The 24,971-nt window shown below is 41.4% G+C and overlaps 1 protein-coding gene across 1 annotated transcript; it reads left to right on the top strand.

Moving 5' to 3' along the window:
* Nucleotides 1-24,962, top strand: rorb (RAR-related orphan receptor B). The gene is made up of 10 exons (XM_073465419.1): nt 1-293; nt 16,534-16,619; nt 16,715-16,856; nt 17,076-17,507; nt 18,264-18,385; nt 18,745-18,877; nt 19,022-19,129; nt 19,277-19,387; nt 19,645-19,757; nt 20,433-24,962. The coding sequence occupies exons 1-10, from the start codon at nt 287-289 to the stop codon at nt 20,598-20,600; spliced, it is 1,422 nt and encodes a 473-aa protein (XP_073321520.1). The 5' UTR covers nt 1-286; the 3' UTR covers nt 20,601-24,962.
* The last annotated feature ends 9 nt before the right edge of the window (nt 24,963-24,971 follow it).

Genomic DNA, 24,971 nt, shown 5'->3' with positions numbered 1-24,971 from the left:
CACACGACCAGAGCGCACCGACCGACGCACCGTCCGACCTCAGCCCGCCTTCATGCGCCCCGGTCTGGGATGCTTTTAACGCAGAGCCGCCTCCACTCAGGGCACCCAGTGGACGTCGACGCAGATCATCTGCACTCTTTTCGTTGTTGTTGTTATTTTTAACCGAGGATCTTTCCCCCCGCATCCCCCCTCAAAGCCCCCTTTTATTTAAGTGTTTATGTTTGTTTCTTCATGACTGCTGCTTTGGGAAGCGAGCCTCAGCATCAGCTCCAGCAACGCCAACACCATGCGAGGTAAGACCATCCCACTGCTCCGCACTTTCCCCAAGCTTCATCCCGCTAAACACACATGCACACACACACACACAACACGACAGGCTTTATCCCACATTTGGCTTTGAAAGTTTATTCCGGGAGTTTTTAGCTGCGAAGCTGTTTTGGACACTTTTTCACAGCCGGGCGGAGGGTGCGCGGTTGGATTTCTCAGCCACCTTACATTATAAATGCATAAAACTTTATTTGTGTGTGTGTGTGTGTGTGTGTGTGTGTGTGTGTGTGTGTGTGTGTGTGTGTGTGTGTGTGTGTGTGTGTTTTGAGTCAGAGTGTGTGTTTGTGTGTGTGGAACAGGCCCACAGTTTTTGCAAATTCATGCGCAAAGCCGCTGGAGTCTGTGATTTGAAATTAAAAAGTGGCGCATGAAGTCTGATTAAAGCTTTAATCGTTTTGAGCTCCTCTCACTCCACGCCACGAACTGACACCAGGTCAGATCAGATGATGGACGGAAAGAGAACTTTTAGTACATTTCGTTATGTTCTGCTGATAAACTTTATTGAATGTTGCTTGGATACTTTTTACGCGCTCCACTAACCCATTTCCGTACCGCTCTGCAGCGCGCCGGCCGGGGATGATGTTGAAATTCAACGTCAATGTTGCCCTGCATGCCCTGCGCGCATGCACACACACACACACACACACACACACACACACACGCAGGTTAATACATCTCTTTCCACTCTCACTTGCAGTTCTCTTTAAATTCCCTTAAAATCAGAAAATGCGTATTTTCGTTCGTCCATCACTTCGCCTATTTGCAGTTTTTTTTCCAGTCGTGGTGAATCAAACACGAATCATTTAATATTTCACCATCAGGTTAATGTCTCTGGCTTTGTTTTTATTGACTTTTCTTAATGTTGTGAAATTGTGGCTGACGCAAAGTTGCGACACTCGCTCCCCTGGATGATCCTGAACTCTAATTATTAATCTTCACGTTGCGATTTGACATTTGAAACAGTTAAGCTTCTTCTCCAGGATGTGTGAATGTTTCCCGACATCAGGCTGGAGAAGGGAGAGAGAGAGAGAGAGAGAGAGAGAGAGAGAGAGAGAGAGAGAGAGAGAGAGAAATAGGTGGATAGTTGGAGAATTTCGACCCACATGTACAAAGTAAAAACTTAACATAAAAGGTGAAAGTTTGTTGCAAAAATGTGCAGAAAAAAATAATCCTGTCAAAGTAAAATACAGCTAAAAATAAAACACACAGTTGTGACAGTGGACCATGGCTATATTGTAATCAGATGTAGAGTTTTGTAGTAATAATATCAGAGGGTAAATGACTGGCCATTATTATTATCTAACAGATTCTTGTCATGGTAAAGGGTTAACATTTTAACCAACAATAATAGGGATTATTTCATGTGTTGAAGTAATTTTAATCCAGTTTTTACCTGAAATAAATGTTCAAACATCTATCTATCTATCTATCTATCTATCTATCTATCTATCTATCTATCTATCTATCTGCTTCCTGTTTTTGTCTTTTAATGTCATGTAAAGCTTCCTCAGCTTCAGGCCATCAAACCTCGGGCAGGAAAAAACATGAGAAGGCCAAACACCCCCCACCTCTCTCTCCCTCTCCTCTCCTCTCCTCTCCTCTCTCTTCTCTCTCTCTTATCCCATGGCAAACTCCTCTGTCATGCACCTTGTATTTTATCCACATTTTAATGGGCCTCGCGACCACTCTCGTGCATGCAAGGCTTTGGGGGGCATACCGAAAGCTCCTGCTTTCACTTTATAGCCGTGGTCGGCAGAAGAGGCCCCTGAAGCGTCTCTCTCACCCCTCTTTCTCCCATGTCTCTCTCTCTTCCTCCCTCTCTCTCTCTCCATCTTCCTCTCTCCCTCTGCACGCCCCAAAGGGTTTTGTCAGATAGAATTAAATCAGTATGGGCTGCGCGGCCCCCACTCTCAACCTGTGTGTGAGTGTGTGTGTGTGTGTGTGTGTGTGTGTGTGTGTGTGTGTGTGTGTGTGTGTGTCTCGACTGCCCTTACACAGAAATGTGCTCACAACCACAAGGTTATAAAAAATAGAGGCCCCTCATGAGCCGTGGTAATTATCATTTAACAATAGCCACAACTCCTGAAGCTCTGACTGAAGATGATGTCACTCCATCGCGTGGCCGGAGAAATAACAGACCGAATAATATCATCAGGGCCTTTTTTTCAATCTCACAAAATGGAGCTTTGTGGTGTTTTTTTGTATGGGATGTTGTAAGCAGGATAATTATTTCTGTATTTTTAATTGAAACATGGTGATGCTGTGCTGTGAATGGTGTGTGTAGATTGATATTAATTATAATAATTGTATTTAAATGTAAGATAAAAAAAACATTTAGCCCGAAAAGTTAATCCAGTCAGCCATCATCAACATAACAAATCTTTCAGTCTGTTATAATCAGATTTCTGCCAGAAACAACCTAGTTGGGAACATGAATATTAACCATAAACATACAAAACCATAAAAACATAAACAGGCATATTCTGCTTGTCAATAGTAAAGCCTGTGTCTGCGTACACTTTGTATCACTGCTTAGCTGTAAGAGTTTTAACACCACAGAGATGCACCCGGGTCAGACAGGTCAAAGAGTTCAGCGATGGAGGGAGCAACAGGGGGAGGAGGGGCTGGCAGCGCCATTTGATCTCCTCTGTTAGCGATATGTGTCAATCACAATCTCCCAGGCTCCTTCACCATGGGAAAAGATAGGATGACAGGAACTGGGAGAGTGTGTAAGAGCTGTAAGGTGTGTCAAAAGAAGAATACAGGATCGGATCAATCCACAAAAACACGTTAGTGGCTCCTCTAATTCCTGCGTCATTTAGAAGATGTGCTCTGGTACAATCACAGAAAAGACTGAAAACACACACATTCACTCACAAACAGCTGCAACACTACGCTTGACGGCCTCATGCCAATAGAATTAGTCCCATGCTGCTTTGCTTTGGAGGCTTGTGTGAGCATCGATTTGTCCGATTCTAAAGCATCCCGGGATCAATTTTTAGTCGAAGCCAACAGACGCAGTCTGTTTAGATACATCTATGCTCCATATGATAACTTTAATGTTATTAGAGCCATAAACAGGGTCTTTAACATTCATTTTTTCATTTACTTTTAGTATGTCTTTCTATTATTTGTTATAATATGTATGACATTGGAAAATATGAGTAACACTTAACTTAAGCACTCTTATTTAGCATTCATAAGCAACAATAATGTAATTGTAAGCAGATTTAAGTATTTATTAATGCATTTGTTATCAACTATAATGAGTTAATGAATGACAGCATAGTGAAACACGGTTATAATTACACAGAATATGTCTTCAAATTAGAATAAAATTGTTGACAAATGCTGTATATTATTGAACACTTCCAAATGTGCTTACAAATGCTTAAAAATGCATTATAGTGTTTTTGCCAAATGTTTATATAGTGCGCATAAGTGTGAATTACATGCTGGTTAAGATATCAAGGAGAAAAACATAATAAGTGTAACATTTTGTACCAAAAGATGATTCAAATCTATAACAGGGAGTCTGTATGAAAAGTTGGATAAGAGCCCCAACAATGAACCATTACACCAAAATATGGACTGACATAATTCCTACTGGTTGATAAAGGAGCTGTTTGGAAACCAGGAGGAAACAGCAGGTCAGCGCACAGGTTTTGTCACCAAATCACGCTTTTCCATTGTTGCCATGAAATCACTTATTGTGCACAATAGCGGGCACCTGGCCCGAATGAATCTGTGGTTTGCAGTGCAGTCGAGGTCTGTGTGGTCTGCTGTCGAGCTCCGTGTTGTTGATTGTGTTGTTTATTGTGTGTTTGTGCTGACTAATGGCCCGGTGTTATGTAAGAAGAGAGGAGAGATTACCCCAAGCCCATGCAGGCCACGCTGTTAATCCCTCAACACAGCCCTACTGACTGACTGAGGTACCGCCAGAGTGCTGTTGCAACACACACACACAAGCTTACATTCAGGACTCACTTAACCTGTCTCCAGATACACACTCCTCACCCAGCGTGCCTGCCTGACCTTTTTTTCAGGCCATCTACTAAAAACATCCCACCACGCTGTGTGTGTGGCCTGGATGGCAGTTCTGTGGTCCCACTGAGCCTCTATCATAGCCCGTGTTTGTTTAGCATGTGCTCAGCGTGCACTCCATGTTGGTTTTATCCCTCCGCGGCTGTCTGGGGGAGTCTAGGCGAACAGTTTTTCTCCTCAGTCGATTCTCCCTCTCGTCCTCTCTCTCCTTTTTTTAATCTTTATACACACAAAGCGTGGGCTACACGGCACGCTTCGGTTTGTGTCTCCACTTTATCTTAGCCGGGAGGGATTTCAGCCTGAACCACTCCTAAACTCTAAATCTGCCTTGAAGTCATAGAGTCCTCTGACAGCTCCTTCTGTTTTGTCAGTTTTACTCATCCATGAAGCCGGCATGTCTCAATGGAGCCACAATGACATTCAATATTCACATTTTCCTTCGATTTACATTGAAGTAAAAACCGGGGGAAGAGGGTGACTGCGCTTGTTAAATGCAGAAACCGAGTGATGTATGAACAGAGAGACCATGGATATAATTGGGTGGGAGATATACGCGCATATCGAGACCATCTGAGCAGAAATTGAGTTTTGCTGTCTCATAATCAGCCTCGTTTTGTGGTTGTAGAGATACTGAGTGCAATGTTTGATAGTCCAAAGTCAGAGAGCATGTTCACCTGCACTTCAAAACTCTGGTTTCAATCATGTAGGAGATCTACCATTGAATTAAATAACATTTTGGACAAGTAATGAGATTAGGCTTTGTAAAGAAAACTAACCATAACAGAAGCAGGGAAATTGTACCAGGATGTAGTTTTAAAGTTTATAAAGCGAATAGATAGCAAATTTTAAATTTAAAGAGAGTACTCAAATGCAGGAGAAAGAGAGAAGGCAAAAAGTGAATGAGTAAATGAATGAGATAAGGAAAGAGAGAGCAAGAGTTTGACTCAAGAGTTATGTAACAGTGCAGCCGTGCATGTGTGTGTGTGTGTGTCTTTGTGCAAGTCTGTGTGTCTATGTGTCCCTATGTGTAAGGGAGGAGAGAGTAGAAGGTGGATAAAACAGTAGATGGTGTTTACGTGCATGCACACAGACACACACACACTCACAGAAACACAGATTCAAACTATCCTGTCCTTAGTAACACATGCACACTCTGCCTGTCGCTGCCATGAGCAATGAATAACGCCAGAAGCTGTAATAGTAGCGTCCAAAGTCCACACTTGCACACCTCCCTTTAGACTTTAGCTAACACTGAGAGCAGATTAGTCCATTTACTGCAGGTTTGTGTCACTTTAACAATCCTACCTCTGCTTTATACACACACATATAGATGAAATGCTCCTTTATGGGTTAATTGTATGTCTTAGGGCTGAAAAACGCATTGCCATGAAGCCTAAAACAGGGCTTATTAATGTCATTAAATTTATAAATGCATTTTTTAAGTTAGAAAAAAGAAGTAGGAACAAAATGCATGATTTAACAGAAGTGCATTGTTGTTACTGTGTCTGCTTTTGCAAGAAAAATCAGCGTTTGTCACCCCGAGGTTACAATGAAGATGTGAAAAAGATCATGTATATCCACATTAGCCGTTTGAAATCTAACACCATGTAACTGAATGCCCATACTCTGTGAAGGTGTTCAGTGCTGGCAGGTGCACACTAGCACCCACTAGCAACAATAAGCCTATAATATGACTTAGTGTACTGCGGCATCTTTCTTAATGACAAAGATTAGCCTGTTTTAGTGCTCGTAATCTCATTGAAGAGACTCTTATTAGGTCTATCTTTCTTTCTCTCTACATCGCTCTCGCTCTCTCTGGCCAAATCCTGAGTTACCTCTCATAACCTGTGTGTGTGTGTGTGTGTTTGAATGTGTGTATCCTAAGCTGGTGATGTGAGGTCTTCTGTCATTCACAAAGAGTCTGCAATTATGAAACCGATGCTGCTGCTGCTTTTGCTCTCTCAACACAGATTTAATGTTCATAACGCATTCTGTTAAATCATCCCACTAGAGAGAGAGGGAGAGGGAGAGAGGGAGTGAGAGAGAGAGAGAGCAGGTGAAGAGCAGAGCAGCCCGGGCCGAGCCGAGCCGAGCTGAGCCGTGTGATAGTCTTTGTGATCAATTTGCCTCTGTGAGAGATGCCCCTGGGGCCACTTTGGGGAGAACCTTGTTAGGCTGAGTTAAATTGTTGCCTGAGGCGAGCTATTAGCGGCCATCCCTGAGAGAGGACACACACACATACACTCACACACATGCATGCTCACACACTCGTTCAAACACACACATACATTCAAACCCTTTTAAGAACTCATTCACATGTTCAAGCAGACAGCCTGCTTCACTCGGAGGGAAGAGAAACCCACAACGAGTGGGGCAAGGATCTTTAATTAATTAGGAGTAATACCACAGAGTGAAAAAACTCCATTACAAGTAAACATTGGGTGTATCGCCATAACATTTCATTTAGAAGAATTAGTGGAATCGACAAGGTGCAAATACCGATGCTTTGGGATTCGTCTGGCAGGACCATCGGCTGAAAAAAGTTCCCAGATTTGTATTGATGCATTCACATGTAAACAGTGTTTTAATCTTTTAGTAGGTTATGGTGGAGCAAATCGTAACTGCTTTATATACTGTTGGGTAAATACATATTTTTTTATCATGTTTGGTTGGTAAAATGTTTATCTGCAAACTACCTTGTAACTAACAGTAACTGCAGCTGTAGTGAGGTAGAAAGTACATTTCAGTCTGAAATGATAGCACATTAGGTAGCACAATATGAAAATCTCAAGAAAATACTTCAATATTGTACATATTATGGTACTTGAGCAAACATACTTCATTACAGCCTGACTGAAACGCGTTTTTTGGGGCCAATATCGATATTGATAATAGCGAGTTAAAAATTTCCGATATCGATATATCGGCTGATATACACATGGCAACCCCTCAAATGTGGTTATTAAACACTTGTGAAGAAGAAGAATATGTAACAGAGGCAGGATATTTTACAGTTTAACAATAAACTGTATTGTCTAAAATGCCATCAAGTTTTAATAATTATAAATTACGCTAAGCATCTTTTTCTGTATTGAGTTCTGTAAAAACAAAAGTTTTCATCTCGGCTCATATAGGGCAACATAAATGCCGATACCGATCTGTCAGAGGCCAGTATTGGTGAATAATATCGGCCAACTGCTATATCTGTCAGGCTAATGTTTACCTGCTAAGCAACTAGTAACTACAAGTAACTGTAGCTGTCGGATAAATGTACTAAGGGTTTCCTCTCTAATGTTGTACTTTTGAAGTAAATTCTTCAAACTTGTACTTAAGTACAGTAAATGAGTAAATGTACTTCATTACTTTCAGCCACACTAGTGCACATGTGTATTCTGTATGTAAACAGTCTCATAAACAATTTCAATAGCAACCAATCAAATCTGAAGGGAAATACTTTTGGTAGAGTTTGAAACGAACACAGACAGTTTCCATTCGTCTCTCAGTGATTTAATTCCACAGCTATCCAGACTAAGTGCTGCTCTCTTCATTAAAGCACATTCACCCTCGCTCATGTTGATGTTCCTGTTTTATCTGACTGACCACACTGGCCACTCTAAAGGACTCTAACAAAACTCGGGGCTAATTTCTCTCCATCTTATGTAAGAACTGAAAGCTGCAATTTTCGGTCTGTCTCTCCATGGATGTCCTTCTCTTTCTATTTCTTTCTCTCTCTACACTGGGATAGCCACCTTTCCTCTCCCTTCCCCCTCAAAGACACACACACACACACACACTGTCATCTACAATTAGGCTCAAGAGAAACACCATAGGAGGAGGAGCGTGAGGTTAAGGGAGGTTGAGGACTTGGCCGAAGCCAACAAAACGTTATTTTCTCACCTCAGGAATGAAACAACAGGATCTCAGTCACTGTACGTGTGTGTCAACATATTCTTCTCTGCTTTGATTCTCCTCACATTACGAAACGACGAACACCATGACACCGCTGTGTGTTTTAGCAGCTCGGTGTGCACGCATGCATGTCTGCTAATGTGAGGGAGGAAATAAAATATATAAGACTGTGTGCGTGTGTGTTTTTATATATGTGTGTGTTCGCCTCAGTGTGTGTGCATTCTCATGGCTGATTTCAAGACGGTAATGACCAGATGCAGACCTCTCACACTTGGACTCGTTCCTTCCACTCTGATGCACTCGCTCAGTCCTTAAGGAAAGGTCAGAGGTCGTCAGGGTCCTACAGGTCACACAGGGGGTTGGAGTGTGAGCGTATGCCTGTGTGTGTTTGTGTGTGTGTGTGTGTGTGTGTGTGTGTGTGTACAGTGATCATGAGAGGCAGATCAGAGAGGGCAGATGGGCAGACTGTTTGTGTGTGTGTGTATATGTGTTCAAGCAGGAGTTGGGTTTACCCTGTGGATTTTTTCCCACGCCTCCATCTCTACTTATCCATCTGAGGACACATGCTGCACTGGGTGGGAGGGTGTGTGTGTGTGTGTGTGTGGAGGGTGAAAGCGGGCAAGCATAGAAATCATACTGTAAAGTCTGCTTTTTCAAAGGCAGTTTGCAGTAATGTATGCATTCGAGCATGTCTGAATGTGCCTCTGTCTGTCTGAACGTGTCTCTGCGAGTGTGTGTGTGTGTGTGTGTGCCTGTGCATGTGAATCGATGCACTGGATGACAGCCAGTGGCCCCCTTCTGTTCCCTCTCCGTGGCGTCCAATCACGCCGCGGCACAATATTCTATGAGCAAACCGCAGCTGATCCCAGACCTGCTATCTGAGCAATTACCCAGAGTGCTTTGGGGCCGCATGGCAAGCTGGACAAGCTCATGCCCTCTGACATACAGCATGGGGGGAGGGCGAGAGAGACTGTTTTTCTGACTGTTTGTAAGTGTGTGTGTGTGTGTTGGCAAAGTACGGGAGGGGGGTCGATGACGATGGACTGATGGGAAACACGGAGGTTGGGGGTAGGAACATGTATGCTCATGCAGCAACAGTGTGACTGTCTATATCACAGAGTGGACAAAGACATGCTTGGCGGCGAGGGATGGGGGTGGGGGAGGGGAGATGGGCCCGCTGCATGGCATTATGATTATTATTATAACGCACAGAGCAGCAGACTGTACGAACAAAGACAGAACCGGTACAGGACTGTGTCGTCCTATGTTAACGAGGATGCTTCATGACAGCGTTTTGTTGATGCATCAGATCAGGTCTGGATGTTGGAGTCAGGGATGATCATCGCCAACATGGAGTTCAGAGCTGCAATTTATGATTACGTTCATCATCAATTAATCTGTCAGTTATTTTCTCAATTAAGGCACGTGAGAAAGATTTTCAGATCTTCACCCTGAAGATCTAGTGGTCGAAACAAGTTGGGTTTTTTAATGACTGGCCTTTTAATGATTCAGCCACTATAATAATAAAAAGGCTTTGTTATATTTATTTCCTCATTTGATACATTTTCTGATAATCAGATTGCCTGGATTGTTCCTGTTTTTTTATTTTCCTGTTTTGCAAGAGCACCGGACACAATGTTTTTCTACATTATATCACAAAGAACAACCAGTTTTCACTTTTCTTCCCCTCAAGTTTCCTCATTATTTCAATAGACTAAAATAAAATGTCAGAAAATATGGACCAGTGGTCATCCAGTAGTCCAAAATGACCTTGAGTTGTCATATTTTGTCTGATCCACAGTCCAAACAAGATAAGACAGAACTTTATTAATCATGAAAGGAAATTATTGTGCCAGAGATTGCTCCAAAAATCTCAAAGACCATGGACAATAAATCAAAGCTGGAACCAGAGGGTGATTGCCAGTTTTGCTTAAATAGTTGCTAATTAATAATCTGATAATAAACTCAACGATTTATTAACTATCATTGCAGTTTTGCTGGTGTTTCCAATCTAAAAACATAGAATAAAGGCAAATGTTCAAAGTCAAATTTTATTTTTATAGCCCAAAATCCAAAATAACAATTTGCCTCAGGGGCCTAATTGCAACCAAGTTGCATGCTTAACATTATAAATGTTGCTGAAATTAAGAGAACATGCTCATTAAATTTGTCCCAGACAACACTGAGGGCATACAATTTATGATTTTATCAAAATATAAATAAACAAGGCTACATGACAGGCTAACATAACAACAATGGTACGACTTCCTTTTTTTGGCGAGTAGCAGAGGACAGCAGAATGACTCTAACAAATATTAAATATCACACTTTTTTGGAAGCATTTGTTTTTTCTCTTTAGATCAGGCCAGAGAGAAGTGAGAAGAGAGCAAGAAAGCAAGATTTCTGGACTAAAACTAATTTATTGTAACACTGAAAATTTTGTGACGCATGGTTGTTAGCTGTAGTGATGACAGTGGGATTTATTTTTCTGTTTGAATATATATACATATTGGGGGGATTTAATGCCTTTATTGGAAAACAGAGAGTAGGGATAGACAGGGGAGAAAGAGATGAAGAATTACTGGACTCAAACTGGGAACTTTGCAGTGAAATGGTCAGCACCTTAAACCCAAAGATCACCAAGGCTCCCAAACAATGGCATTTATAGTATAGTAGTAATAGTGTTCACTAGTGTCGGAGTCACAAAGAGAAGTAAAATGGACATACAGTATGAGAGACAAATCAAAGTGAATAAAATGCACTTTCTTTTATTTATTTTTTTTAAGGAGAGCAGATAGTCGACCAGTCTTCAATATATTCTTTAGACGCTTCAGAAAGTAAAAACAGACAGGAAAGAGAGAAAAGTATGACAGCACATAGCACAAGTCCGTTTGAAACCATATGCAGTGGCTGTGTTTCATTGATTTTAATGGGACAGTATGATATGAAAACATGACAGGAGACACAGGGGAGATAACCCAAGCAGCACTGCTATACGCTATTCCCAGCTGTGTGTGTTAATCCACTCAGCGATCACGCCACCAAAAGTTTTCTTCGTGTTTTTCATCATCCGCAGGAGGAAGAAAAAAAAAAAAGAAGCTTGTTCCTCTCTAAGCTCTACGAGACGAGGAAGACAGAGTTACGCTGAGAGATGGAAATAGATCATGAAATACAGAAACTGAAATGATTTCCCAGTCACACAGCCACTTACAGCGAGGAGGAACACTCAAATGAAAAAGTCAAACAGACTGAAGTGGAATGGATGGTGAACAGTGATAGCATAATTCACAGTATGTAGACATCTAAGGCCAGCGCCGGAGTTTTTTAACAAGGAGTGGTGGGGGGTAAAGTGCTGATCTCCTTCATTTTCCCAGAAGATATCTAGTTAACTGGCGAGAAGCTATGCATATTTTTAATGAAGTGGAGATACCACCCACATTCACCCCCAACAAATCAACCCCTGGGACTAAAGCAGGAGTTGTGTTTGCATTTCTGAAGTGGCAAAAGTTATGCTAGAAAGATTTCAACTGTTCCATAAGCACCAACCTCTTGTGTAAAATGCTGTCTTATGTTACTGCATGATACTGCGTGTGTGTTGCTGAGGGTATGTTTCTATTGTGGACCCACCCTGCAGGCTGAATGGATGAAACATGCATGTCCAGTCTGCCCCACTTGAAACACACACAAACACACAGAAACAAAACATGTACAGCAGCACCTAGTGGCCTCGATTTGCTGTTACATTGTCCGTATAGATGAAGAGAGATGCCTTTTAAAACAATCATGTCATTGTGTGTGTACATGCACTCTACTTAGATGAAGCATTGTTAAGATATTGGTGCTAGGCTGCTCCTTTTTTTTTTCTGCAGCGCAATGTAGATAATTAGGACTCTATTTAGAGAGAGGGCCAGCCCAGGAAATACACAGGAGATCCTCACCTCATTAAAAATCAATTATCATAACACACGTGCCAGCGCAATACAGCCCTCATGGCTGCTGCTACACACACACGCACGTGTGGCAACTCTCACTATCTTAGCGAAATTCATCTCTTACTTAGTTCCCTCTGTTTCTTTTTCCCCCTCAAGAGATTGTGCAGGTCTGATCCTCCTCTTAGCTGAGGAATCGCCAGCGCTGCAGTCCCGCTCTTACATAATAACCTCAGGATAACACTTGCGCTCCCGCTGGCCGAGGACGCTGTCAGTCACTCAGCTCGGTGTGGGTCAGCTCAGGTTGAAGAGAAGGCCCTCCCACTCCTTAGCTAAGAGTAAAATAATCTCCAAAAAACTGAAATGAGCCGCCTTTTTCCCCCACTAAGGTTTGGAAATGGCCTGTCAAATGAGGTGTATTAGATTGACTTCTCTGCAGTTCTACTTTATTTTAAAGATTCACTTCCACTGCAGCTTTAAAGATAAAACTTCTGTAATGTAAAAAAACATGAAATCAAACACCCATAATGCATTATCATACACCCTAACTCTGAAAACAATAGCAAGACAGCCTCTTCTAAAAACCCAACAGATAACAAGTCTTAATTCTGCTGTAATCCACCACTGCAGCTAACAAGGCAGCAGGCGTGTATTGTCGACTGGATGTGGGAGTGGGAGTCCTTTGGTAAACAATTCAAAAAGGCTCCGCTGCTGATGAGGACGAGCAGTGATGATACACCGACTTGGCTCCATGCACTGATGACATCACTTCCTTTAAGAGTGTGACAGCTTAGCACATCATCGCTGTGACAGCCAGACGAGTGCAGCGAGTGGGTGGTCACCCTGGCAACAGCAATGCTGTCATGACCGTCTCCCTATATCCTACCTGACAGTCCCCGCTGGCAATGAACACAACACACACTCAACAATGCACACGCCCCCACACACACACATATTCACAAACACTTTGTCAACACGTAGACATGTACACGTACTTTATCTTTCACTGTGTCTTCTTTAGAAGTGAAGCGCTCACTCAAAACAGCTCTGAAACACACGCTGAAACAATGCACATGCCCACACGCCCATGCTCCTTTGGGCATAATTATGTGATACAAAGAGGAGTACAATCTCCCATGGGGCAAAAAGGAAATACAGTGAAGATTTAATGTAATCAGTGGATAGAGAGCGTAAACACACACTCCTCTAAGGTGGAAAAATGTAAAGAGCCTTTTCTAAAAATTGACTAAAATAATAAGTATGTATATCCACATCACAGCAGCAGCAGCAGGTGTGGGCTAAACACATTCAGCTTGCCTAAAGAGATTCACTTGTTTCATGATTAACAATCTAATCAAAGAGTTTGACTTAAAGTATGCAAAGCAACCGCAAAGAAAGAGAGGATTGTGAGAAGCACCACCAATGCACTGTTGTCCTGTCTCCTGTTTACTGCTCACTTGTGCTCTGTTGATAACGGCCATCACGGGCACAACTGACCTGTTTTACAGCCTATAAATAGTGACCGCGTTCATCGACAACTCTGTTTATGTGTGGTCTGTGTATCGTCCCAGTCCGGTGCTCTGCTCTGACCCAGTTTAGAGCCATTTGGCCAGGAATTGGTGGAAATGGGTCACATCTTGAGCTGCACCAGAACGCACAGCATGAGCTATGCCACCTTAAGCACACAATCAAACAGCCTGTCACGCTGTCCATAGGTCATTTACTGCAGACGGATACAATGATCTACTGTTGAGCTACTACAATACAAATTATAATTTCACAAGAGAGAAATAAAGGGCTGAAGGTCCCAGCTTGAATGACAACTATAAAGATAACTAGAGTACGTTTACTGCGTTTGAGATACTCAAGTACTGCACTGATGTACAGTCTTGAGTATCTGCAACTCCACTACACATTTATTTGACAACTTTAGTTTAATAATACAAAATATAATTAACAGATAAATTATGATTTAATATTAAAGATTAGGACAAAACTTTATTTACACCTGAGGGGAAATTCACAAGCTACCCAACAGATAAACTACATAAGTAGATAAACAACCTTTACCAGCTTCAACATCAGAGTGATGATGGATCAATAACCAGTAATATAATATATATATTTTTCTGAAATAAGGCTGTCACAATATCCATCCATTGGTGTTAAAAAAAGTGGTGGGGACATAAGGACTCAGATGAAAAAAAACATTTTTTGAAGGTCTTTAAAAATTCAAAATTCAATTTTAGACATGAAATAAAGAATCGTATTAGGTCAGAGTAGATAAATATGGCAGGAGAAAAATCATATCACAAATTTATTATAAAAAACAATATCAATATTTCATTATTTAATATCAAGTTGGTACTAGTATATCGCAACACTCCGCAACATGCCATTCTGCATTAAGAGTACTTTTACTTTTGGCACTTAAATTTTGATGCTTATACTAAATCCATGACTCTAACAGAATATTTCAACACTGTGGTTTTGCTACTTTTACTTTGACTTCCACCTCTGGTCACAGCAGACTGGAGGTCAGTTTTTAGTAGAGCCCAATGGATATATCAATATTATCGGCTCATATTTTCCAATCACAGATATATCGGTATTGACATATGTTGTCCGATATGTGCCGATATGATAAGAAATGCTTGGGGTAGCTTATAATTATACAATTCCTAGTGACGTTTGCTGTTTCAGTGCCCTAATGTCATTTTGGATAATAAAGTTTATTGTTAATTGTTATTGTTATAATAATATCGGTAAATATATTGAGATTGGAATTTTTACTCTGGTTAATATCGGTATCGGCATCAGCCAAAGAAATCCAGTAAGGGCCGTGCTCAGTCTGTAGACATCTTAATGCATCCTAAATGCCACTAGGGGGCAGATAGGCAGGTGTATGAATGAATGAGAGAAATAACAAATGAGTGCATGGGCAAATTAGGACAAATTAGGGCAGACCAGTTGTGAGTATCCACATGTGTATTGAAGCAGGAATTTAGAGAAACTTTTGATTGTGAAGCGGTCAAATCCCTGAGGTGCAGATAGTGTATAGACAGCACTGACTGTTCCTGCTCAGTCGCTTAGACAGACAGAACTGTCTGCATTGATCCTCATATGGGATTATCCAATTATATATACTGCACACTCATTCCTCCACACATTTAGTATACACATTCATACCGTCAAACCAGAACATTTACACTTCATCAAATGCACACAAAAATAACAAGATACAACTCCTACATATATGCACTTCAGTGTCCATACACATCCGTGAACTCTAGGAAGATAGTGTAAATTTTGTTTTGTTCCTAAGGAGGACAAATTATGCATAATTAATGCAAACATGGAATATAAAACTGAACAACTTGTAGTTTATTTTCTACTTGTTGACTATGAATGTGTCAGAGCTCCTCCTAAAACTTGCAGAATTTGTCCCACAGGTAGGAATATAGGAGGAGATTACATGCGAATGGCTATTTCAGCTGTGGCTAAGCCAGTGCTCAGCAGAGGAGGTAACCAACTCGTCGGGAAATAATTTAGGATTAGATAGGCTGTCTAATCTCTTTATAGAGGGTGTGCCATCTCAGCAGACATACCTGCCTACCTCTACATCCATCTCATATCTCTTAAGGAGAGCTGCGACTTTCTCTTTCCATATATTATGGATGATACGTTCAGAGTCACCGGTAACAGGTGTTTCTGAGTGATAGATTGAAAAACTTTCTGTGCCTTTTGGTTGTGACTGTACATGGAGCTGCCAATACACAGTGAGTAAATATTTGACGTGAATGAAAAGTAGTTGAATTAGTAGAATTGTAGATTAAGAAAAAGCTTAATACTGAAAGCATTACTAAAATGTTGTGTGTGAGTGTGTGTGTGTGAGAGAGAGAGAGAAGTGATGAGAGAGAGAGAGTTGAAGAGTGGTCCTTCAGTGATGTAATCAGTTTTCTCATTATGGGCAACCTTTCTAACCTGCAGGGGTCTCTCCTACAAGCATTACATGAAGAACCCACACACGCATGCAATTAATGCTATCCCGTCAAGTATCTTTATGTGTGTCTGCGCATACGCAGTCCTCCTCATGTCCCAGTTTTAGAAAAACTCCTTCAAGGACATACACAATGTCCAGATGTCACTGTGCCCTTGTGAAGTTGAAGTTCATAGTGTTCACACATCAGGTCCTACAGCCAGGCAGGTCAACCTCAAATCAGACCACCGACTGAGGTCTAAAAATCTGTGAAGTGACTGAATAAGGAGGGAAATAAAAGTCTATGTCTCTAACGCACGTCTTTTCTATCCTCTTTTTTTGCAGCCCAAATTGAAGTTATACCATGCAAGATCTGCGGAGACAAATCATCAGGTATCCACTATGGAGTCATTACGTGTGAGGGATGTAAGGTGAGACATTATACTTTGTTTTATTGCACCCAATCTGTGCTTTTCGGGTTCCTGTAAGTCTGTATTCACGCTCTTTTGTGTTGACATGTAACCAGGGTTTCTTCAGACGGAGTCAGCAGAACAATGCATCCTACTCCTGCCCCCGCCAGAGGAACTGCCTCATCGACAGAACAAACCGCAACCGCTGCCAACACTGCCGCCTGCAGAAATGTCTCGCCCTAGGAATGTCCAGAGATGGTAAGATCTATGTCTACACAGGAATGACCATCACTTAATTATTATATATGTGGTGTATGAGTTTAAACACTATGTTAACAAGCTTGGTCAACAGTTCTACAAAATGAGCTTCCACACTGTTTGCTTCTTACTGATTTATATTACCTGAAGAAGCTGAAAAGTTATGATAGTTTTAAGTAGTCATTTTGTGTCTGTCTCTTGTTCTGTCTCCCTGTACAGCGGTAAAGTTCGGCCGCATGTCCAAGAAGCAACGTGACAGCCTGTATGCCGAGGTCCAGAAGCACCAGGCACGACTTCAGGAGCAGCGGCAGCAGCAGACAGGTGAAGCAGAAGCTCTGGCGCGTGTTTACTCATCCAGCTTAACCAACGGACTGTCCACCCTTAACCATGAGATTGGGGGCACCTACGCCAATGGTCACGTCATTGAGCTGCCAAAGGGCGGCCACGGAAATGGAGGCGGAGTCCCAGGAGGATACTATGGCATGGACTCCACCCAGCCGTCGCCAGACCAGTCAGGTTTGGACATGTCGGGTATGAAGCACATTAAGCAGGAGCCGGTGTACGACCTGACGCCAGTGCCCAACTTGTTCAGCTATGGAGGCTACCAGGACAGTCAGCTGGGACCCAATAATGTCAGCATGGGAGAGCTGGGTAAGGACTGCATGATATATTTTGTTCTGTTTTGTAACACAGGCACAGCAGAATGGTTTTAAAATCTACATGAATTATCCACATGGGAAAATTACCCACAAAGCAGTCCTGGTAGGAACCGTGAGTCAGAGAGCTAATCTGAGAGCAGAACAGGAGATCAGACAGGCTTACACAGCTATCTGACAACCTGTCATATTACTGTACATACAGCTCTGTTAGCACAAGTTAAGATGAGGATAAAATGATGGATTTAACACGAATACAAGAAAATGTTAAATTAAGCAGTAAGTGGGTAGAAGTAAAAAAAAAGCTTTAAGTCTCTTCCTCTAGACTTTAAACATTTAAGCAGCATAGGAGATACGGTACAATTTCAGGGCCAATACCACTATCTATTATAAGTAATCAAAGGCACCAATAACCGATATATAGTAACGATATACATTTGCAGTAAAAATGAAATAACCAGTGATGGAATCGAACCAAGAACAACTGACATAAGTACTGTACTTAAAGGCAGGGCAGGCGATTCGAGATGTCTGTATTTGATGATCTTAGAATGAGACTCTGCAAAAAACTATCTCTCTCAAGAATCGCCTTCCCTACCTTTAAGTCAAATTTCGACTTGCTTTCCCTGACTATTTCAATTTTTCTGCTACTGCTCATACACATGCCATATACCACTTAATCAAACTATAAATGAACAGCCATACTGCACCGAAAGGAATAAATGAATAAACAAACGATCATCTCTTCCAGACCGTATTGCTCAGAATATCATCAAGTCCCACTTGGAGACATGTCAGTACACAACAGACGAGCTGCAGCAGCTAGCCTGGCAGACACACTCCTATGAAGAGGTCAAGATGTACCAGACCAAGGTAAGGCTTTATGTTATTATCATTATTGTGACTTTAATTTTCAGCTACTCCTGCCATACTAGAGCTTTGAAGGTGTTTCATTGTCACTTATACCTCTGTGCCCAATGCATTCATGTGCTTTGAAATGGTTTTTCATCAAGACTTGTAGACTGACAAATGATGGGACAGAATGAGAAAATAGCTTTTTCATTAGTGGAGATGCAAATTCAATTCAGCTTGTCTTTTCCTCTCCCTTAACATGGAGATGAAACACAACAATGTCAGTCAGGAAGGACGACAAGAGTTACATTAACTGTCATGAATACAACTATGCAAGTACAAAACATACAATCCTAAACGCTTGGTGTGTTTGGTTCTAGCCCCGGGACGTGCTGTGGCAGCAGTGTGCCATCCAGATCACCCATGCTATCCAGTACGTGGTGGAGTTTGCCAAGCGCATCTCAGGGTTCATGGAACTGTGCCAGAATGACCAGATCCTCCTGCTCAAGTCAGGTGAGTTGACAGGACTGATCATGACGTGTCAGGGATATATCTTTGTCTTGTTACCGGTCAGATGATGTAGCTCAGGAACGAAAAAACCCTATCTCAGTAAATCAGCATCAAACTCATCAAAATCTGTCTCCGTTGTTGTTCCAGGTTGTTTGGAGGTAGTCTTGGTGCGAATGTGCAGGGCGTTCAACCCTCTCAACAACACTGTACTCTTTGAAGGGAAGTACGGAGGCATGCAGATGTTCAAAGCTCTAGGTAAGACATTACAAACTTTGCATTTTTTCTAGGCATGGATGAGGGAAAAAGCCAATCGAAACTGTACCTGTGAGTTATTTATTAGTGTACTGAAAACCTCTCTCTTTTGTCTGCCCTTCTCTGTCCTCTTCTCTGTGTCCCTCCTAGGTTGTGATGACTTAGTGAGCGCAGTGTTTGACTTTGCCAAGAGTCTGTGTTCACTGCAGCTGACGGAGGAGGAGATTGCTCTGTTCTCAGCAGCTGTACTAATTTCCACAGGTCAGTGCACATTCCCTAATATTATTAGAATACAGGAAGTAACCTGCGTGAACTCAGTGCCTGCACTGACTCAAGGCACTTAGCAGGAAGCAAAACAAGACAGTCACTCTGTTTTTTGTCAGTATTAAACTGCTATAATCACAGTCGAAGTCATAAAGTCCTTGTAGTTCTACTGTTTTATTGAGCGGCCTCTGAGCTGTATCAACTTTATGAACAACTCTCCATCAAATCAACACTTCCTTCCTTTTTTAACTCAGACCGTCCGTGGCTGATGGAGCCTCGGAAAGTACAGAAGCTCCAGGAGAAGATCTACTTTGCTCTGCAGCACATAATGCAGAAAAACCACATGGACGAAGACGCATTGGCTAAGGTAAGACAGGCCTTTAGAGTTAGATAAGTCATATCGAGGTACAGTAGCCCCAAGGCACTGTGTTAGGCTAAAGAAACTGATGAGTCAGGTTCTGGGATAATGCTGGTGCTGGTTCGGAGTTGGTTCAACCTGCAAATTCTTTGAGAGTCGGTTTGCTTTTCCACGGGTAGCCACCATAGAGTCACATCATTCAGTCACTGAATACGTGGCATCCGGTGGTCCGACTGGTCATCGGACCACTGTTGCTTCGATTTGGTGTCCATAGTGAAAATCGTTTGTTTATTCTCCTGTGGATAAGCCAAAACATGCTATACTATCTGTTTTTAAAAAATAAAGGTCATTAGCAATTTTAGTTGGTGGTTGGTTGATAACCCAGCCCCCAGCCCCTGACATAAGCAGGTCTTTGTTCTAGACCAGCAAAGTGTTGGTGCGGCTATAGAACCGGTTTTCCTGGCCTGTTCTTTAGTTGTCAAAACACAAAGAACTGGTCCCAAAGTAGGCACATGCTCCAAACCAGCGCCTGAACCACCTTGGTCAAAAAGAGGGGACAGACAACAGCTCCTCTGGCAGCTCGACTCTTGTACAATAAACTCACATCTAATCTTATCTTTGTTTGTAGTTTACCAGTCTGATTTCCACTTGTCCTTGACTGTATCTCCATCTTGTGTCTGACAGCTGATCAGCCGAATTCCAACGTTGTCCGCCCTGTGCACGCTCCATACCGAGGAGCTCCAGGCCTTCCAGCAGCTCCACCCGGAGACAGTCAACGTCCTCTTCCCTCCGCTCTACAAAGAACTCTTCAACCCTGACCCCAACTCCCTGCCCATGACCATGCCCAAGTGACTGCCTGTGGTCTCAACACAGCAAACAGCATTAGAAGAGGAACAAGAAAATAAGAAGACAGCAACGTCTGACGAGACAACAGCAGCTGTGTCGATCATGTCATCAACGTGGCAAACACATATTCCCGAGCTCCCCCAGTCTCATTTCAGGCTGGAGGGTGAGGAGTCATCTGCCAGAAACTTACAGATACCGCCAACAATACTAGGAATGTCCAGCACTTATCCCATCCTGTTCACCGATACAGTCTGAAGAATGTATATATAAATGAAAACGCGCCCCAAGCCACAACCTAAATGGGGCTTCCTTCTGTCTCCTGAATTGAACTGACTGACCAGAAATGTACAGACTTTAAACCATCTAGGAACAATTGTAAGCTGTCAATCTTTTAAAAAAAAATGGGTAAGTTAATTTGTTTTAACTTTGGAAAAAAAACTTTTACATTTGTTTGATTTTTTTTTTTTCACGTGAAGAAATTGTGAGGCTGAAGAAGCTGGACAGGGGAGGGAACTGTGGTTTTAGAGAAGCTATTGTAGATATTCTTCTAGTGCAGAGCGGATTCCAGTATTACTTCTTGTTCTGTTAAAATAAGTTAGTCCTAATTTAAATATACAGCAGTCCAATGTGGCTGATTATACCTTGTCTATGTGTTTTTATTTTATTTGATAGTTTCTTGTGTACAGAATTTGTAAAGTTGAGACTTGTAAAAGAATATTGGGTAAAACCGGGAGTCGATTCGGGTTTTGTTGATATATAGAAGCCTTGTCTGGATTTTGTTCATATGTAAAGAAGGTATTGCATCCTTCTGATGAGAACTTATAGAATTGTAAAGAGAGCATATGAAGGATTTAAAAAAAAAGAAAATAATGGCTACTACTTTTCAAGGTGAAGATATATACATAAATATTCTATTTTGCAAGTAAAAGAATCAGGCAGATGTGCCGTCCTATCAATCATCTTTTTCTCGCTGCAATAAATATGTCCAACAAACGCTGGACTGCTTTCGAACAATCAACCAGAATCAACCAATCAGAAACTAGGACCTCCTATAAATAAACCCCACCTCTTACCGAATTCCTCTCACCCTGCCCCTTATTTTCTTATGTATTAGGGCCTTGACATGAGATTTCGGCAGAAATCACAATGAAGAAGTGGATAAAAATTCCACCAAAAAGATCAAGATAAACTTGAATTTAACTCATAACTTGCCAATTTCCAAAAGCCTGTATGAGCGCTGTACGCCCTCATCCCTCCCATCACTATTTGCACAATCCAGTCAGTGGATGTCAATCATTCCAGGCTGTGAATATGAAGGACCATTTTCTCTAAAGAGCAATAACTTTCACACTGCCTTTCTGATCTAACTTCTCTCCTTTCCATCTCTTCTCGCTCAACAGGGCAGCAGTTTTAACAAGAATGCACTATATTTGACTCTTGAATATTAAATATGTCTAACAATCATCTCTATGGATGGTACTCATCCCACCGCAGACTCTGCAGTGTTTTTAATGTCACACAATATGATCCGGGTTAACACATATGACTTATTGAAAGATGGTTAGCTACCAGTGATCTTTTAAAGCTAAAATATTACATTGACAGTTCACTCAGAAAGCTGTGATAGACAATCACTTTTTTTGCTTTTCATTAGTCATTCCATAAATGAATAGCACTTATCATTTTTGTTGCTTTTTCCACATAAATGTTTGAGCATTTGGCCACTGTGTAAGATGTGTATTTGGTAGCTATCACTGTCTGACAAGTGAAGGAACAGTTTGAAACTTGATGCTCTGTATGCATTACTTTTGTTAAGAGATCTATGTTGAGCAATGACAAATCCAAGTGCAACTTCCCTTTTTATCAAAATACGTGATAACAGATACACAATAATAGCACAAAATTAATCAGCTTATTGTACTTGGTTACCTAAATACTTACAAAATTACATATTTGCTCTGTGGAACTAAAAGTGCAGATCTGCGTTGGGTTGTTTGCAAATGTTCAACTTGCTATAAGCACGGACACAGTCTGACAAGTTGTGCAATCATTAACATTAAAAACACTTGAACCATTACCATTTTCACACTTACATATGTTTACTCCACATGGTAAACAAAATAACGAGCATCAATGTTTCAGTGATCCATTCATAAAGTCCGTCCTTCAACCCCTGACCCGACCCCAGATCAGAGGCCAGTGACTCTTAAGACAATCACTTGCTCATTAAGGCTCGATGCACTACACAGCATCTCTCAGGGAGCAGCTCTTTTTCTGACTTTGCATTAAAAGAGGGTTTAATATTTTTGCAAAATTTACAAAAAATTTAATTATTAAAGAATAACTTTTTAGGATAAAAAATGGCATACGTCGCCAAACGTATGCAGGCGAAGGAATCTGCCCAGACAAGGCTTTGATAAGTGTGTGTCTGTGTGTATGTGTGTACAGAGCATGAATTCACTGTCCGCATCTCTCCAGAGCCCAGACTAGATGACAGGCATTGTTACGTAGCACATGAAGAAAAACAAAAAAATATATACTGTACGTCAGCGTGCTCTCATCACCACTGTGCACTCATGTTTACTGCTTATTTTGCTGCTTTGGGGACAGTGAGAGAAGTCCACTAGTAAGTTGTGAATCAAGCGCCATCACAACACCCCTGGGACAGTGAATTCCAACTCTGAATATGAAGTTTTTGTGTGTGATATTTTTATTTTCCCTTGTTAGACTGTGAATCAGAGGGGTGGGATGGGGTTATGAGAGGGGATGTGCTGGCAAGAACGAGTGGCAACGCAACACTGTAAGTAAGATACTGTAGCAATAAGAACTGGAGGCATTTACTACTGTCATGTTTGCATTGTAAGATTATTTTTTATTTTATTACTATTTACTATTATTATTGTTCTTATTATGACTACTATTCTTCTATTACTATTAGCCTATTGTTGTTCTGTTCTATTTGCATGACGTTTCATTGCAATGAAACATTTGGGGCTTATTTGTGTTTTCTCTTCTCATGATATTGTGAGTTTCGTGGGAGGGGTTATTATTGGCGGGGTGGGCGATGGGTTTTAGGGCAAATTCCACGTCATTTCAGTCAGTTCAAAGCAAATTTTTTTTCACAAGCTGAAATAATTTTTAAATAAAATGCTCTTATTTATACACAACCAATTTTAAAATTTGTTGTTCGATTTGAAATGGCTTATTTTTCTCTCAACCTTTGAATGTGTGAGTTGGTATAACCAGTCAGTGAACGGCCCTTTTCTGAACTGGCCTTATTGAACCGGATCAAAGACCCTTAACCTGCAGCGGGAGGGGACGATATGGGGAGGGTAACCTATTCTGAATGTTATGGAGTAGCCTGTTCAGTGTGAGGGGCTGAACACATCATGCGCCTTTACTTCACTCCATCAACACAGACTGACATCGCAGAGCGCACAATAAAACTAGTCGTCATTCTATGTGATGGCTCAGACAAATTGCGCATACATTTTTTAATACACTTGGTTTGAAATGCATTTCCTACATTTAGTCAATTACACTCCACCCAAAACCTCCTCCTCCTTTTCCTGAGAAATCTGTGTGCGAGTGTGTGTGTTTGTGAGACAGAGAATCAGAGAGAATGAGATGTTTGCTCTACCAATGCTTTGTAAACTTTCTTGATGCATTACACGTGCGTGCAATTGGAGTAGTGTTGAAAATTGTTAATTTATTGTTTAGAATGTCTTTGCATCCCAGCAAGAGCAAATAAAACAAAATGTAGCAACCTGTAACCGAAACCTAAAAGGTGGTCGGGTGACAGAACCTCTTTTACACAGGATTAACAAAACAAAACAAAAAATACAATAAAACAAGACTTTTTTTTGTTGTTGTTTTCAAAGTGCCATAGCTAGTGAGGAGAGGATTGGCAGAGTGGGGCGTAGATGCTTTACTGTGTGAGTTTACTTGAGAAACCAATCAAAAAAGGGGAACTCCAAGGAAAATGTGTATTTAATTACACTGACAAACAGTTTTTACATTTTATGCTTTTTTCATTTGGTGAGCGGGGACTCTGCTGGACTCTGAACTCTGACTCGACTAGAAATCCATGAGCTCTACTGTAGTTGTTTTTTTTTTTAACATGATGATGAAAGAGTGTGTGCGTGCATGCGTGCATTCATTTGCATCAAAGAGAGCCACAAACAGCCACATTTGATGGATCAGAATGGGTTGAAGTTCAGAGCTATGCAGGGCCCTTACTGAGTCCTCCTTTGAGATGTATATACAATGTGAAGGTCTGAAGTGATTTTTGTTAAATTCTATATTTTATCGCTTTTGTAGACATTTTGTTGTGGGAAGAAAAAAAATAAAAGAAATTTTATGGGTGCATTTCTGCCT

The sequence above is a fragment of the Pagrus major genome, chromosome 5 (genome assembly GCF_040436345.1).
Source record: "Pagrus major chromosome 5, Pma_NU_1.0".
Lineage (NCBI taxonomy): Eukaryota > Metazoa > Chordata > Actinopteri > Spariformes > Sparidae > Pagrus > Pagrus major.
Note: the sequence above shows the minus strand (reverse complement) of the source record. Positions and strands in the feature narration are given on the sequence as shown.

What these genes read in the sequence shown, in the direction of transcription:
- rorb (XM_073465419.1), top strand. An exon ending in TGTCAGCATGGGAGAGCTGG is followed by an intron (nt 17,508 to 18,263) that starts GTAAGGACTGCA and finishes CATCTCTTCCAG; the next exon opens with ACCGTATTGCTCAGAATATC. An exon ending in GATCCTCCTGCTCAAGTCAG is followed by an intron (nt 18,878 to 19,021) that starts GTGAGTTGACAG and finishes TTGTTGTTCCAG; the next exon opens with GTTGTTTGGAGGTAGTCTTG.